This window comes from Pinus tabuliformis, chromosome 7, assembly GCF_031772625.1.
Source record: "Pinus tabuliformis cultivar Carrire ecotype Pingquan chromosome 7, CPIR1, whole genome shotgun sequence".
Lineage (NCBI taxonomy): Eukaryota > Viridiplantae > Streptophyta > Pinopsida > Pinales > Pinaceae > Pinus > Pinus tabuliformis.
In genome coordinates this window covers 229887669-229901621 of record NC_142293.1, presented here as the reverse complement: position 1 = coordinate 229901621, position 13953 = coordinate 229887669, and the positions used below count along the sequence as shown (strand labels likewise).

Genomic DNA, 13953 nt, shown 5'->3' with positions numbered 1-13953 from the left:
TCTGTGAGTCTTGTGCTGAAGAAGCTCTCTTGTAAACTTTTTCTGGTGCTAACAAAGAAAGACTTTGGGGTTGAAATCTTGCTGGTGTTACTCTCTTGAAGTGCTGTGAGGTATTTTATTTTCTGCATATTTTGTTTTTCAGCCATTAGTAACAACTTATTGTAGAGTATTGTTGAAATAGGTATCTTGTTCACTTGCTAGGGTTTGAATGGTATTAGAATTTCTGAAGTAATGGCAATATCTCCATTGCATTTGAGATCTAGTACTGTTTTTTCTCTCTTTATTGATGGTTTAAGTGAGCTGTGCAGGAAACCCTTATTGAAGAAGATCAGTGGGCATTTGGGGAAGTTCTCGGCTGAACCAGCCAACTCTCGCAAGCATTTTCTTGCAGAGCCCAGCCAGTTTCAATCCTGGGTTTATTATTTAAGTTTGTTTTCTGATTTGCATGAGAGATTTCTGAAGTATTTCATAATAAATCTGGAGTTTTGATAATATTACTGTTGATTATTGATAAATCTGGCTATTTAAGAGTCAAAAGTTGTAAATGCTGATCTAGGGTTTTAATTTTGTTTTATGCACATATTATTTTAGGTTTTCCTTTCTTTTGCAGGTTACAGGTGCAGGTGTTTGAGAAATTTTCAGGGTTTTATCAGGCAAATTTGGAGCAGGGAATTTCAAATATTAATTTTGTGGAGAGCTTCAGTGTTTTTTCTGGGCAAACCTGTTTACTGTTGCTTGGGTTCTTTAAATTTTTTTGGGAGAAAACTCAAATTTTGGACCTGCACTTCTCCATTTCATTCCTCTTGCCTCACGCTGTTTCCGTCGCTGAATATCCATATTACACACATCTTTCACGCTGCCAGTCTTTCTCTTCTTCTCCAAACGCATCATTGCTGATCTCTGCCACCGCCCCGTTTCCTCTTGCTGTTCGATTTCAGGGTTAACACCTGCAAAAACGCACCATAAGCTCCATACCCGCATCAATCTCCACGTGATTTCCATTCCGCCGTCCTGCATACATCGAAAAACTCAGCGATTTTTTTTAAAATTTCGATTCTGGAACAGGGTTAACGCAGTTTATTTGATTGATGGGCCACCTGCAAACCTGCGTGGGCCTCTTTTTTTCCACGCTGCTGCTACTCCTCGCTGCCGCCGTCAAACTCCGTGGGCCTGCACCTGATCAACGCAGAAATCGTTGAAGCTTTACGTGGGTAACGATTCAAGGTTTTTCGTGGGCACTGGTTAAAATTTTTTAGGTTTCGTTTCAGCGCTTTACGCTTTTTGTTTTTTTTTTTAAACTTTGTATGGTTAATGCATTCTAGCGTTAGATAGTTTCATTTAGATTTTAATTCAAATACTTCATATTGTATGTTTTAACATATAAAAAGCAAAAAATTGATTTTCATTTTTATTTTTATTTTAGTTGTATTCGTTTTTGACTTTAGATTTAAAATTTTATTTAGGCTTTATTCAGTTTTCATGCATTAGATTATTTTTGATTTAGCTTTAAATTTATTTAAAAATATAAAATTCATAAGCCCCTTTAGTTAGGGTTTTGGTTCTGTTTTTGTTTAATTTTTTAGAACTAAAATTTTAGTTTTAGCTTAGATTTAAGTTTCAAGTTTTTCTTTTAAATATATAACAATAAAAATTTGTAAAAAATTATAAAAAGGGAGTTTCTGTTCTTTTGAAGTGTAAATTTAGATTTTTAAGTTTCATTTAGTTTTAATTTTTGTTTTAAATTTTTGTCTGAAAATATAAAAATATTTTGGAAATATTTTGCCAGTGTGAGTCTTAGCTTAGGAATCTGTCACGTTTTATCTTCTCTGCTAACGCTAAAATTTTGATGTGGAATTAATGTTTATCATTTTTATGAGATTTAGCATGCTTGAATGATCATTTTGAAGATTAGCTACATAAATGAGATATCTGGTTAGTGTTTAAAATTACATTGTTGTGTATCGAACTGTATCTTTAGAAATTTTAAATTGCTGGAGTACCATTGAGCCGTTAAGCATTTTTCTTGCATTTGATAAAGTTAATCTTCACTCGGGTTATTTGAATTTAAATGATTGCTCTACATGGTTTACATTTCTGCAACATTTAGTAAGTAATCATTTAAACATTAACTTTATAAGGCTCTGGTCTATTTATTTAACAAATCAATTTAGTGATTGTCCCTTCGTGTCTCCCAACCCAACTGGTTCACAGTTGGTCATCCATTTCCCTATAGGGTCTACCCCCCTTAGCCACGGGAGAGGCTTAAACGGAGAGATCGGGGATCAGAGTGACAGCCCCCGGTCTGAGCGTTGTCGTGACAATCTGTGCGACAACACCTCCTAAAAACTTATATTTATGGCTTCTACCTCTCCTTGGTCTGTTATTTGCAAACAAAGTTATAAAAATTTCATACCTGTGCCAAGATCTTTTTCAATCAATTCTTTGAATCGGTTCTTTCTGCTTCTACTTCTATATTCTCAAAACTTTCTTCTTAGCTGCTTCTTAGAGCAATTCTTCTCTATCTCCTCAATAAATGTCTTTTGCACAGCACATTGACAGCCATCAATTTTCTATTCAAATTGAAAACATAAAATTTACCTCAACCACGTCCAATTCAGCGACAACTCCGCTTCTGAAATTTCAGAGCATTCTTGTTCTGATACCACATTCCCCTTTAAAAGAACCGATCTGATCGCCACTTTTTCTCTGGTATCAATTGCTTTGATACCACTTGATGCAAGTGTCGAAGAATCTAGGGCATCGAGTTAATGAGATTCTTCTTAGCATGATAACTATTTGTGAGATATTTAACATTTAGCTTATTAGCATATTCTGTAATGTTAGTGTGTCTTCTTTAATTCATCAAATAGCTACCATAACAAAGAGACAAGAACACAAAATTTTGGGTTTCTGCCAGGGCCAAAACCTCTCCCTCTTGGAGAGGAAAAGCCACACAAAATTCTTCTTATAGAGATTCCAATTGACGAATACCAAGACCATGACCCTTGACCTACTGAGCCACTCCAAGACTGTTGATTTACGGTAGCATCGGATGTGCTCTAGCCACGAAGTTTGGTGGAGAGGTTGGCGCACATGAGATCTCCAATACCCAGAAAGGATTTGGGCAGATTCTAAACAGTTCAGGAGATATTAAAATAATTAATATTTTTAATCGAGACCCTAAGTCTAAACTTAGGAAAAATAAAATATTAATGTGTATTAATATGAAATTGTGTTAGAATGGTCCAAAAGACATGGATCAAGCTAGATCTAATCTTAGCCGTTGATTAGGGACTTAATCTCAACTGTTGATTTGTCAACGAGGAAAGTATAAGAGGAGGCCTGAGGGTCACTTGGAAAATACACTGAGGGAGACCAGTCAGTTTAGTTTCTGGAGCGGGGTTTGTTGAGAAATTGAACCATTGGTCTAGAGAGCAGTCAGGACGCAGTGAGTAGGGAATAGAGAGACGAGAGATCAACACAGAGGCAAAAGAGGTAGACGTAGAGCCATAGGAAGCCACGCAGAGGCATCATAGACTGTGCAGAGCCAGAAGGGCCTGCGTCATCCACGCAAAGGTTGCAGGAGTGATGCAGAAGGCCAGAGAGGCTGCGCAAAGCCTCAGTAGGCTGACGCAGAGGGTTTCAGGCTGACGCAGAGGTCAGTAGGGCCTACACTAGGTTCAAAAGAGGTGCTGGAAATTTTCCTATCTATGGGTAAGCCAGTTTGGCACCTTGTTGTACTAGAAATTTGCTAAATAATAAAATCCTCCCTTGCTGCATCGGTTTTCCCACATTGGGTTTTTCCAGGGACATTAGTCCAAAATAACTGTGTCAATGTGTGCATATGTTTGTTTCTGTATTACGGCGTGATAGCTGCAAAATCTCTCCAAGACCTTGAGAGGAAAACCCACGGAAAGTCTTCTTATCGAATCTTCACTTGACAAAATTTCCAAGACCTAGCCAAAGACCCTTTGAATGATGTGTCTCCAAGATCAAGGCAAGTACCTTTGATTGCTGCTGTCCTCTTACTGCTACTATCCTCTAACTGCTGTACATTGAACTGGATCAGCTTCTAGATGAGGTAGGAGCAGTTTCTACCTTTCCTCAAATTGTACTTGTTTCAAGGGTGATTACAAATCAAGTTTTTACCCAACAACTTGATCTTCCTCTTGCAATTTCAGTTAGCCCTGTAAGTCTGCAATTTCACTGTGAATGACTTCACTAGATGTCAAGGAGTGGCTCTCCTAGCCCTCCTATATCTTCGCTTGCCTTAAGGATTAGTCTTGTGTATCAAGATCCTTACCCTTGACCTTAGAACGAACCTTTTGGAGACCTTGTGGATGACTGTCCTAGCAGCCCTAAATCAGAGAAGAACAGGTCTGCAATTCAAGTTCACACGTGGGAGAGGTTTAGGGCTCTTCTAGCCCTCCTAAACCTTCGCTCTTCTAGTAGGATACTTCCACTTATTTCTGCCCTTCAAACTGTCCCAAAAACGAACCCTTTCCTTGCCAAAATGAGCACACAAGATGATGCCCTAGTCTCAATCTGTTGCTGCACGTGTGGACAGACTTCTTGCTATTTCGGATGGCAGAACAGACTCCTTTTTCTCGCTGACCTGCGGCTCCTTGTCTTGACCTTTTCCTCGCACCTTTATCTCTGATTTTGACCAAGTTCTTGAGTATGAGAGAGTGACCGAATTGATGTCCTTGAATGAGGTGAGAGGGGTCCTTTTATAGTCTTCTTGTGATGCCTCATTAGGCCGACTTGATGACTGTCCCTAAGCCGACTTGAAATCTGCCTTGAAGCTGTCTTCTATCAATGCATGTGTAAGCCTTCTTTGTGCCAAATTAATGGCTCTTTTGCCTTGCTTTTGGAGGAGGAATTTTACATGGTTATTGCCCTTGATCTTGGAGACACAACTTCTCATTTTGACATATTATTTACAAGTGTAACAATTACAATAATGACACAATCCTATCACCTAGCCTAGATCTCACGATGGGAGCTACTAAAACAATTTTGAGCATGAAACCCATGACTCAAATTTTATAAAATAATTTTCTAGATACAAATTTACATCATGTGTCATTATAAATACCAAACTTAGTTACACTTTCTTCAACACTCGGCTTCCCAATCGAGTCTGGGAATAATTAAAAGACTCACCTTCTCGCTTCTCCAAAGCACCATCGCTTCACTCTAAACTCCTCAAGTTTCTCGCTCCTCTGTAATTCCTCTATCCAATATATTTTCATCTACACACTTCTGCTGCATTTCTCTGATCCTCCAAACGATATATATAAATGCGCAAACCCGTCCTGAGCTTAATATTTGCAATATCAAATAATTGCACACGCATACATATGCCAGATTCATAGATAATAAATAAAAGCTCACGCTTCCATAATACATAGAGGCACACTCCAAATTACATTCGAATAAGGTGTTTCTGTATTATATACAAATAATTAAAAAGGCCCTCTCAGTGGGATTAACAATAAAGCCCCTTCTGGTCTTGTGGCCCTATTCAGCCCTCAAATCCTCCCTCTCTATTCTTCCTATGATCACTCCTATTCCTTTTGGCTTACAAAATATATACAATAAAAGAATTCTGAACTAGAATCAGTTTATGTCCACGGTTTCTTCAACAAATCCCTATCTCTAGATCTCTAGGTCCACAAAATCCTCTTAGAAATTCTACTAACTCTAAGTTCTCTCTAGTTCTCCTAAATACTCTCGATATCTCTCATTTAGAGAAGCCCTGATTACATCAATCCTCACGTTAATCAATTATATACAATTATTCTAAGAAACACAGGAAAATACATTAAATTAAACACTTTCACACATGTAAGGAACCAACTCCTTTGGTAAATGAAAAGACCCCTACTCTAGTCAAAATACTTTTTGACTTGGAAGTGGAATGCTCCTGCATCAAGAACATACGTGAATCTCATCCTCAACAGGACTGAAGTTCGGCCTTCAATAGGGCTAAAACTCACCTTCAACAGGGCTGAAACTCGACCACTAGAATAGCTCTGCAACTCACCTTCTAACTAGGACCAAAACCTTTCCAAAGAGTGCCAAAAACTCTTCCAAAAATGTGCCAAAAACCCTTCCAACAGAAAACCTCTCCAACTCGCCTTCACTTCACCTGGTTCATGAGGTATGGACCTCAGAACTGCTTCTTCTCTTGCTTAGATATTCCTGAATTGGCTTGAGAGAGTGATTCCTGGACTCCTCCACATAGCGCCTTTATATAGTGCGTTTTGACCCTCAAAAGCAGGGCTGACTTGCCCACTAGCTAGGCTGTCTTGTGCATTGGCTTGTTCTGACTTGGCAGACTGTATAATGAATATTCAAAATAATCATTTCTCCTCAACCGTGAGGAGTTAGAGAGAGTGCCATATACTGTTGGAAAGGTTTTGGAATAAGCTTTCTAACGATATATATTAATCTCAAATTTGAGTTAGGTAATTGGAGTAAAAGTGCATTCAAATATAGGGTATCTAAATGGGGCACCAAAAATCAATGTTGCGAAAATCGTTATCGGGATAATATCGACGAGGGAAATAAATGGGAAAAAATCGGAAAAAATCAAGAAATAATTGGGAAAAAATCGTAAAATATAAAAATATTCATTTTTTTTTCAATTTTTTAATATCTAAAACATAACATAAAATAAATACATTGACACATAAATATGATAAAAGAACTAATATATAAGATGTGTAATATCATTTCTTGTGCTACATCACACATAACAGTGAATCATGCCCTGAATAGTAAGTCGTGACTCCTGATTCCCAACTCAGCCTCCAAATATCAACAAAAAATATAATAATGTATCTCATATCATGAGTCATAATGTCATATACAATGAAATGAACCAGATAACTAAAGTATAATACTACTGATTTCCTCTGCCCCTCTTGCGAGAAAATGCAATAGCTTTTCCTTTCCCTCTAGATGTAGATGACGTTGGAGTTGGTAGTGGACTCTGTTGTGCTCTAGAACTTGAAGAAGTAGGAGCTAGAGGAGGTAGACCATGTCCTCTATTGGTGGTAGGGGTAGCCCGAGTAGGTGGTGTCACCTCCTCCTCCTGTTTCTCCTCCTCCTTCTCCTCCTCCTCCCCCTCTACACCTTCCACTACCTGCTGCTCTAACCAATCATCGACAGACTCAATAAGAGGCCTCTCGACCTTAACCCTCCATGCAACAGTGGTGTCAATCCCATCCAATGAGATGGCCTCCATATCAGGTATCCTCTCAAGTTGCCTCACCCATAATTGAAGATCGTAGTAGACGTAGACCATGTCATTAAGTCGTTGGGACTCCAACCTGTACAAAGATCATAAAATAATAATTATAAAAAAAATATTGTTTAATGAATTCAAAAAATTAATTGGAAATTTGCAATATTTTAAGTTTTAAGTTTAACCTGTTGCGCTTCTTGTTGTGTATTTTTCAAATACACTCCAGTTGCGCTCGCATTTTGAGGAGCTACATGTTTGGCTGAGGATTCAAATGGCAAGATTTTGCAGATGGGGTACTTTGGCACCATAGATTTTCCACCATGCATCTACAACAAAATTACAAATAAAATAAACATAAGAAAAAAAATGAAATTTGCAAGTTGAAACAAAATATGAAGTTATGAACTTGAAAAGACAATGAAATTTGAAACAAACTAAAAAATACTTGGCATTTTAATTGTGCTATTAGTCACAGCCATCTCAAAACCAAATGTGCCACCTGCCATCCTGTATATCTCCATTTCTTTGGAGATTTCTGCACGTTCTGCTGTAGATTGCACCATTCTCTGAACATAGGTTAAGAATTCATCCATGATCTCAAGTTGTCAACATCAAATACGAACCCACATGGGTAAGAAAATGCGGGGTTCAAGTAGATCCCTACGTTATGAATGGGACGATGGAGTGTGTTGTTCCATCATTGATCAATCACTTCCCATAGGACGAGTTGTTTCTGACACCCCTCATCTCCCTTATCATCATAGTAGGCCCGAATGGATTGTTTGGCCCTGTCCATGGCCTCATACAAATAGCCCATTGCGGGCTTCTCACCATCAACTAATCGAAGAACCTTTACCAAAGGTTCAGTAACAGTGCACACCTTTTACACTCTCAACCAGAAGTCTTCCTGGTATGAAATTAATCTGCATACGGCCTCTCCCTGTGGTTTGCGGCTCACTGTCAAATCATGCCACTGATCTGAAAGAAACATTCTCTTCACATCCCACATAGAATTCAAGAGGGATTGGAGAGATATGAAACTGGTGGCAAACTATGTAATGGCGGGGCGCACCAACTCCTTGTTGTTGGTGAATTTTCTCATCAAGCTAAGCACATATGCATGATTATATATAAATTTTCTAATGCTTTTTGATGAGTCAACAATATCTTTGACAAAGCAAATTTTTCCTATGTCCTCCAACATCAAATCAATACAATGTGCAGCACAAGGTGTCCAAAATAAAGTAGGATGCCTCTCCATAACCATCCTGCCAGCAACAACATAATTTGCAGCATTGTCCATTATGACTTGGACAACATGTTCTGCACCCACCTCCAAAATAAACACATCCAACAAATCACATAAAGTTTTTGCATCTTTGATATGTGAAAATGCATCAACAGATTTCATAAACATTGTCCCCTTGGGACAACTAACCAAGAAGTTTATAAGGGTTCTCCCCTTTTGGTCGGTCCAACTATCTGACATCACAGTGCACTTGTTTGTGTCCATGATGCCCTAAACTCCTCCAAACTTTTGGTGCAGTCAAACTTTTCATCTTGAAGAATGCGGTCTCTAAAGTCATCATAAGAAGGGATTTTGTACCCTGGGCCAACAGTTGCAATAACATCAACAACAGGCTGGAAAAATGGATTATTCCTTGCAACGCTGAAAGGAATATCACTCCAAAGGAGAAACTTGCCCAACAACTTGTCAGCTTGTTCTTTCTCATTTTTTTAAGCATTGAAGTGATAGATGGTTGTGAACCAGACGTGGTTCTAGGAACAAAAAATGATGAGGCAGCTACAGGGTTGGTTGTAGACATTGATGCTGAAGTAGAACTAGTGCCACTTCCATATTCACCTGAGCCTAACACCCTCCTTGCTAGTTGCTTCTTCATTTCTGCTTTGGCCACTCTCTCTTGCTCTAATTCTTCCAATGATCTCATGGCTCTTCGGATGATTTCCGCATTTGTATTGTCGCAAGGCCCTACATCATGTCCAGGGATTTGTGCAAGGTGATACTTCAATCTATAAACCCCCCCTGACATATGCTGCCCACACAACTTGCAAGACAAGTTCAATCTATCAAACCCTCCATCAGGTTCACCAAATTCCCACAGAGGGTCCAATTTCCTTGGCATGTTTGTAACTTGGTTGAACTCTTGAGTTTTAATGTAAGATGAAGTTTGAACTTTGAAATTGAACCTATGGCACAATAAGAATTGCAAGTTACAAAAATAAAAAAAAAATTACATACATGATACAACACATTGAATTTTTGACAATTTAATAAACAAAAAAACCTCAACTCAATCCAAAATGAACTTTCTCCACTCTATGCAACAAAAATGAAAAAAAACACTATCAAATCCATTCAAAAATCTTTGATAAACAATGGGTTATAGAAGCCCAAGCAAAAATAAGAAAAAAACCAAAACAAAATGGTCAAATTGCCCATACCTGGAAACCACGGTTTGCCTGAGAAATTTGATCCAAAGACGAAGTTCTCTTGCTTGGGATACTAAAATCTCCAAGCTTCCTCCTCCTCTGCCCTAGTAGACGCCTTCCAGGGTTCCTCTCCTCCTCAACTCTCAATCCATGCTGCTGTCTGTTCAAAATGACAAAAAAAAATCATGTTTTCTCTTATAAAAATGCGCTGTCCGCCACCCCTTACGATAACTTCCCATCGAATCTTGATAACTTCGAAATTATCGCGATTTTTTTGAAGTCAACGCGATTTGTTCACTGTATTTTTGGAAAAAAATGCGCGTAGTAATTGGGCGAGTTTATTGGGATTTTGAAAAACTCTCGATTTTTTAATGTTATCGCGATTTTCGCAACGCTGCCGAAAATCCAAAAATAATATTTCCAAAAGGTGTGCCATATATTGTTGGAAAGGTCTCAAAATATGCTATCTGACTATATAACTTTCTCTTTCGTTTGGACAGCCTTTGACATAAACAACAACCATTTTCAACAAACTACCAAATAGTTGGTCCAATATTCCAAATAAAGGGTAGGCTTGTGGCTACAGGTGAAAAGCACACCACATAGTCTTAACATTTTACCTAGTTTTGTCAAAAATCCCTGAGTATGTATGAAATCTAAAGCCTTTACCTTCTTTATTGGAATATAGGGTCTTATAGAACAGAATGGGGACTCTTCCCTCCCTCATCACAGCATTTGTGCCCTTCTTCTCCAGCTGTATGTTTGATTTTTGTTTGCTTTTCTAGATGAAGTTATGTATACACCAGATGGACACTTCAAAGTTCATAGGACAGATGTTGTCAAAGAACTATTATTGTACCAGCATTCTGTTTAGAGAAGGCTTAGGAACTTGTTGTTCTATTAGTTTCTCATTTTGTCAAATAATACTCATTTGCCTTTGTCACTTTCATTCTGGATCTGACAATGAATTACTTGGGATAACAATTGTGTATATGCCACTGTTTTTGACATATTTATTTGTAATTAATAATTTAAGTCATACACATTTTGAGCATGTTTCACTCATCAAATGTCATCAGTTGGTTTCCATATTTGCAGTTTGAAGCTGCATACAATCTGTTGGATGAAATGAGAGAGCTGGACATGCGGCCAACAGCACAACTATATAATGCCATTATGGCAGGATATTTCAGAGAGGTTTTAGATTTATACTCTTGCTAGCTCCAATTATTTTATTCCAAATGGGTTACTGCATGATAATATTTTACTTATTTTAAAGTTTTATACAGAAGCTAGTTTCTCTTGTTTGTCTATATTTTTAAACTAGAATATATAAACTCTTGGATGCACGGACTTTCAAATTTTCAAAGCGATTGCAGATTTACGAGAAATTGAAAAGTGGAACCTTGAAATAGTTGCCAGCATTAGTCTTTTGCTCCTAAAGAATCAGAGCTCTACTGAGTGATGAGCCTTACACCTTCAAAATTCATTTCAACACACATTGTTAAAAACCTTTTAAATTCTCACTAAGCCATTGCATCATTCTTGGACATGATACAAGTAAAAAAGTGCCCACAAATAGAGATATGTAGGTCTACTGAAGCTTTCGCTATGTCAAGTTTTGTTTCCAAATGGCTGAAGGACAAATGTAATTGACTTGCTAGTTTCTGCATAGTTCCAAAGTTTTTTTTTTTTGATTCTACTAATTAATTTCCCTGGTTGTATATTAAAATTCCAGTTTCTAAATTTTGTATGGGTCCCACGTTCTTAGTCAACTCAGGGGTCATGTTTCTAGGGTTAGTCACTCTTGTTTTCAATAGCTTTTTCCTTAGGTGACAGTATGATGATGCTCATGTCTTATAAACCAGAATATGTAGGATTTGGCAAAGCAAAACTATTAGCTGCTTGATTGAGTCTTAAAATGTTTTAGCAAAATGAAATAGCAAAGTCAGGATCTCCATTGCTAAGAAATTGCATAGGAAAAAGCTAAAACTTCTTTCAAATCCCTTGAAAATCATGAATATGAAGTCGTTGTAAAATAAATGTTCGTTCTAATCCATTTGAGAACAAGTACATTGTATTTTGCAAGATAAGAAATGCCATAGAGAAAATAGGACAGGTTATAGCTGTTGCAAACCATCAAATGCTGGTACAACACTGAGATATGCAAACATTGTTGCGGTACCCGATCTGATTTTAACTAGGCTTGATATCTATCTTCAGCAAAGGTGAACTCCCTGAAGCTAGTTGCTAAAGATGACATGATGGATTTTCTAGCCCAGTTTTGCAAGAGGGTGGATCAGGGGTGGTTTGGGAGCTCCATTTGCCAAAATCCGCCAACAGCAAAGTGCATTGGGAATACTTTGTATATAGTGTATGTTTTTATATATTTTATTGCGTATAAATTGAAAAAGACATGGAAAATGTCAAATTAATTGCAGAAAATATAAAAACATACATATTTGTGTTATTTGTTGACGAATACTACACTATAATGAAACTAGCAATGAAATTTATAATAGATAAAATATTAGAGCATCCACGATTTAGTACATACTGCACAGATGAAATCGACCATCTTGTAACGCAGATTTAAACCAGATTATAGGTAATAGACTATGAATAAGACTGTAGATGCTCTGACACCTCTCTAAAGAAGAAGTGTCCTCAACCTGTGAAAGCACCCATGTCACCGAAATGCTGCAGTTGTTGGGTAGGAACCACCAGACCACACAGGAATTGTCTGGTCCAGAGAAGTTTACTTCAAATTTAGCTTGAACTGGATCAGAGGCTGGTTTTGTTTTGAACCGAGCAGTTTGTCTGGTGCCAATTTGAAATGGTCCGTAATGAATCCAGACCCACATGCATTACTGTTTTGGGAAAAAACAATGTTTCCTATCCCGCTGAAACCCTAATTCATCATTATATTGACACCTCCTTTATTTCCCTAACACATTTGTCATTGATCATATATGAACATTTAGACATTGCATAGGTGTTGTGAGAAGAGTTGATTCAGAGTGATAATGGAGCTGATTTGGCACAATTTGTGGGCTATTTTCAGTGAATTTGACATCTACATCAGTGGTCCACATATATACAAGATTGGAGGAGATTTGTGACTGATACTGAGAATATTTCAAGCCCTTATTTTTTTTCTTATCAAATTGTTGATTTTTGTTTTAGAAGACATTATCATGACCCCCAAGGATGTAAATGGAGCCATTGTGACGAGGTTAATAGGATTTTTTTTTTAATGGTTGTTGCAAATATTGTACAAAAGAAATGAAACAGAGGGGGGATTCATAGAGTGAAAGAACAGTTGGCGTTTGCAGGGATATTGAACGATGCCTTTCTATTGACTCGAAGATTAGAGAGCAAATGCTAGCTTCTATCTATTGGAATGATGGTAATCTTCACGTGGTCATTTATGGCTACACACTTTCTTTATTGTATTTTTTTACATATATGAGTAGGTTGTTAGGAATTTTTCTTCAGCAAAAGCAGAGTATCATTTAACAGTTAGTGCAAGTCAAGAAGCCTTGTGGCTTCCATAGATCCTTTTAGAGTTTGGATTCCAATAATAGCATCCAACCACATTTTGGTTTGATAATTAGAGTGCCTTTTGGGTCACCAAAGATCTAGTTCAACATTAGTGCAGCAAATACATTGAACTATAGATGCACTTTACTAGAAATCTTCTTGACGATTGCATTCTTGAACGACACTATTGCCCTATAGGTGATCAAGTTGCTCGAATATGTCTTTCTTCCTAGAGCACTTTATGGAGCTGCAGGATGGCATACTTGTCCACCCTCATAAATGCACAGACATTGGATGCACTCACTCAGGATGCCTTTGGGATATCTTTGTGTCATCTCTCATCGAATTTGGATAGAGACAAATCACCATATACCAAAATCTGATAGGATTTCCGAGGTGTGCCACCTTTAGGAGCTGGAGATAGAGATGCACCTCATATTTTGGTGTCCCCTATACTATGAGATCACAGGACGCTATCACTGCCTTTATAGGGACTCAGGGGGCTCCCTTTCTACTTTCTTACTTTACTAGGACCAAAGACGCTTTGCCTTCTTCATCAACGAGATCTTTAGCCACAAATCTTAGCTCCTACACATGATGCCCCACCTTGGGATGCCTAGGCTGATTACATCATACTTCTTGGTTGATTTGACAGATTGGAGAAACAAACGTCAGGTAGAGTTCTAGAGTGCACTAGACAACAA

General features: G+C 37.8%; 1 protein-coding gene across 2 annotated transcripts in view; it reads left to right on the top strand.

The window, feature by feature from the left end:
* LOC149246690 (pentatricopeptide repeat-containing protein At4g21880, mitochondrial-like) overlaps positions 1-13953 on the top strand; it is a 474640-nt gene that overhangs the window by 219836 nt on the left and 240851 nt on the right. For both annotated transcript variants that reach the window (XM_089457999.1, XM_089457998.1), the window contains exon 8: positions 10805-10903. In XM_089457999.1, the coding sequence (XP_089314125.1) occupies positions 10805-10903 (99 nt within the window). The remainder of the gene's footprint in view (positions 1-10804; positions 10904-13953) is intronic.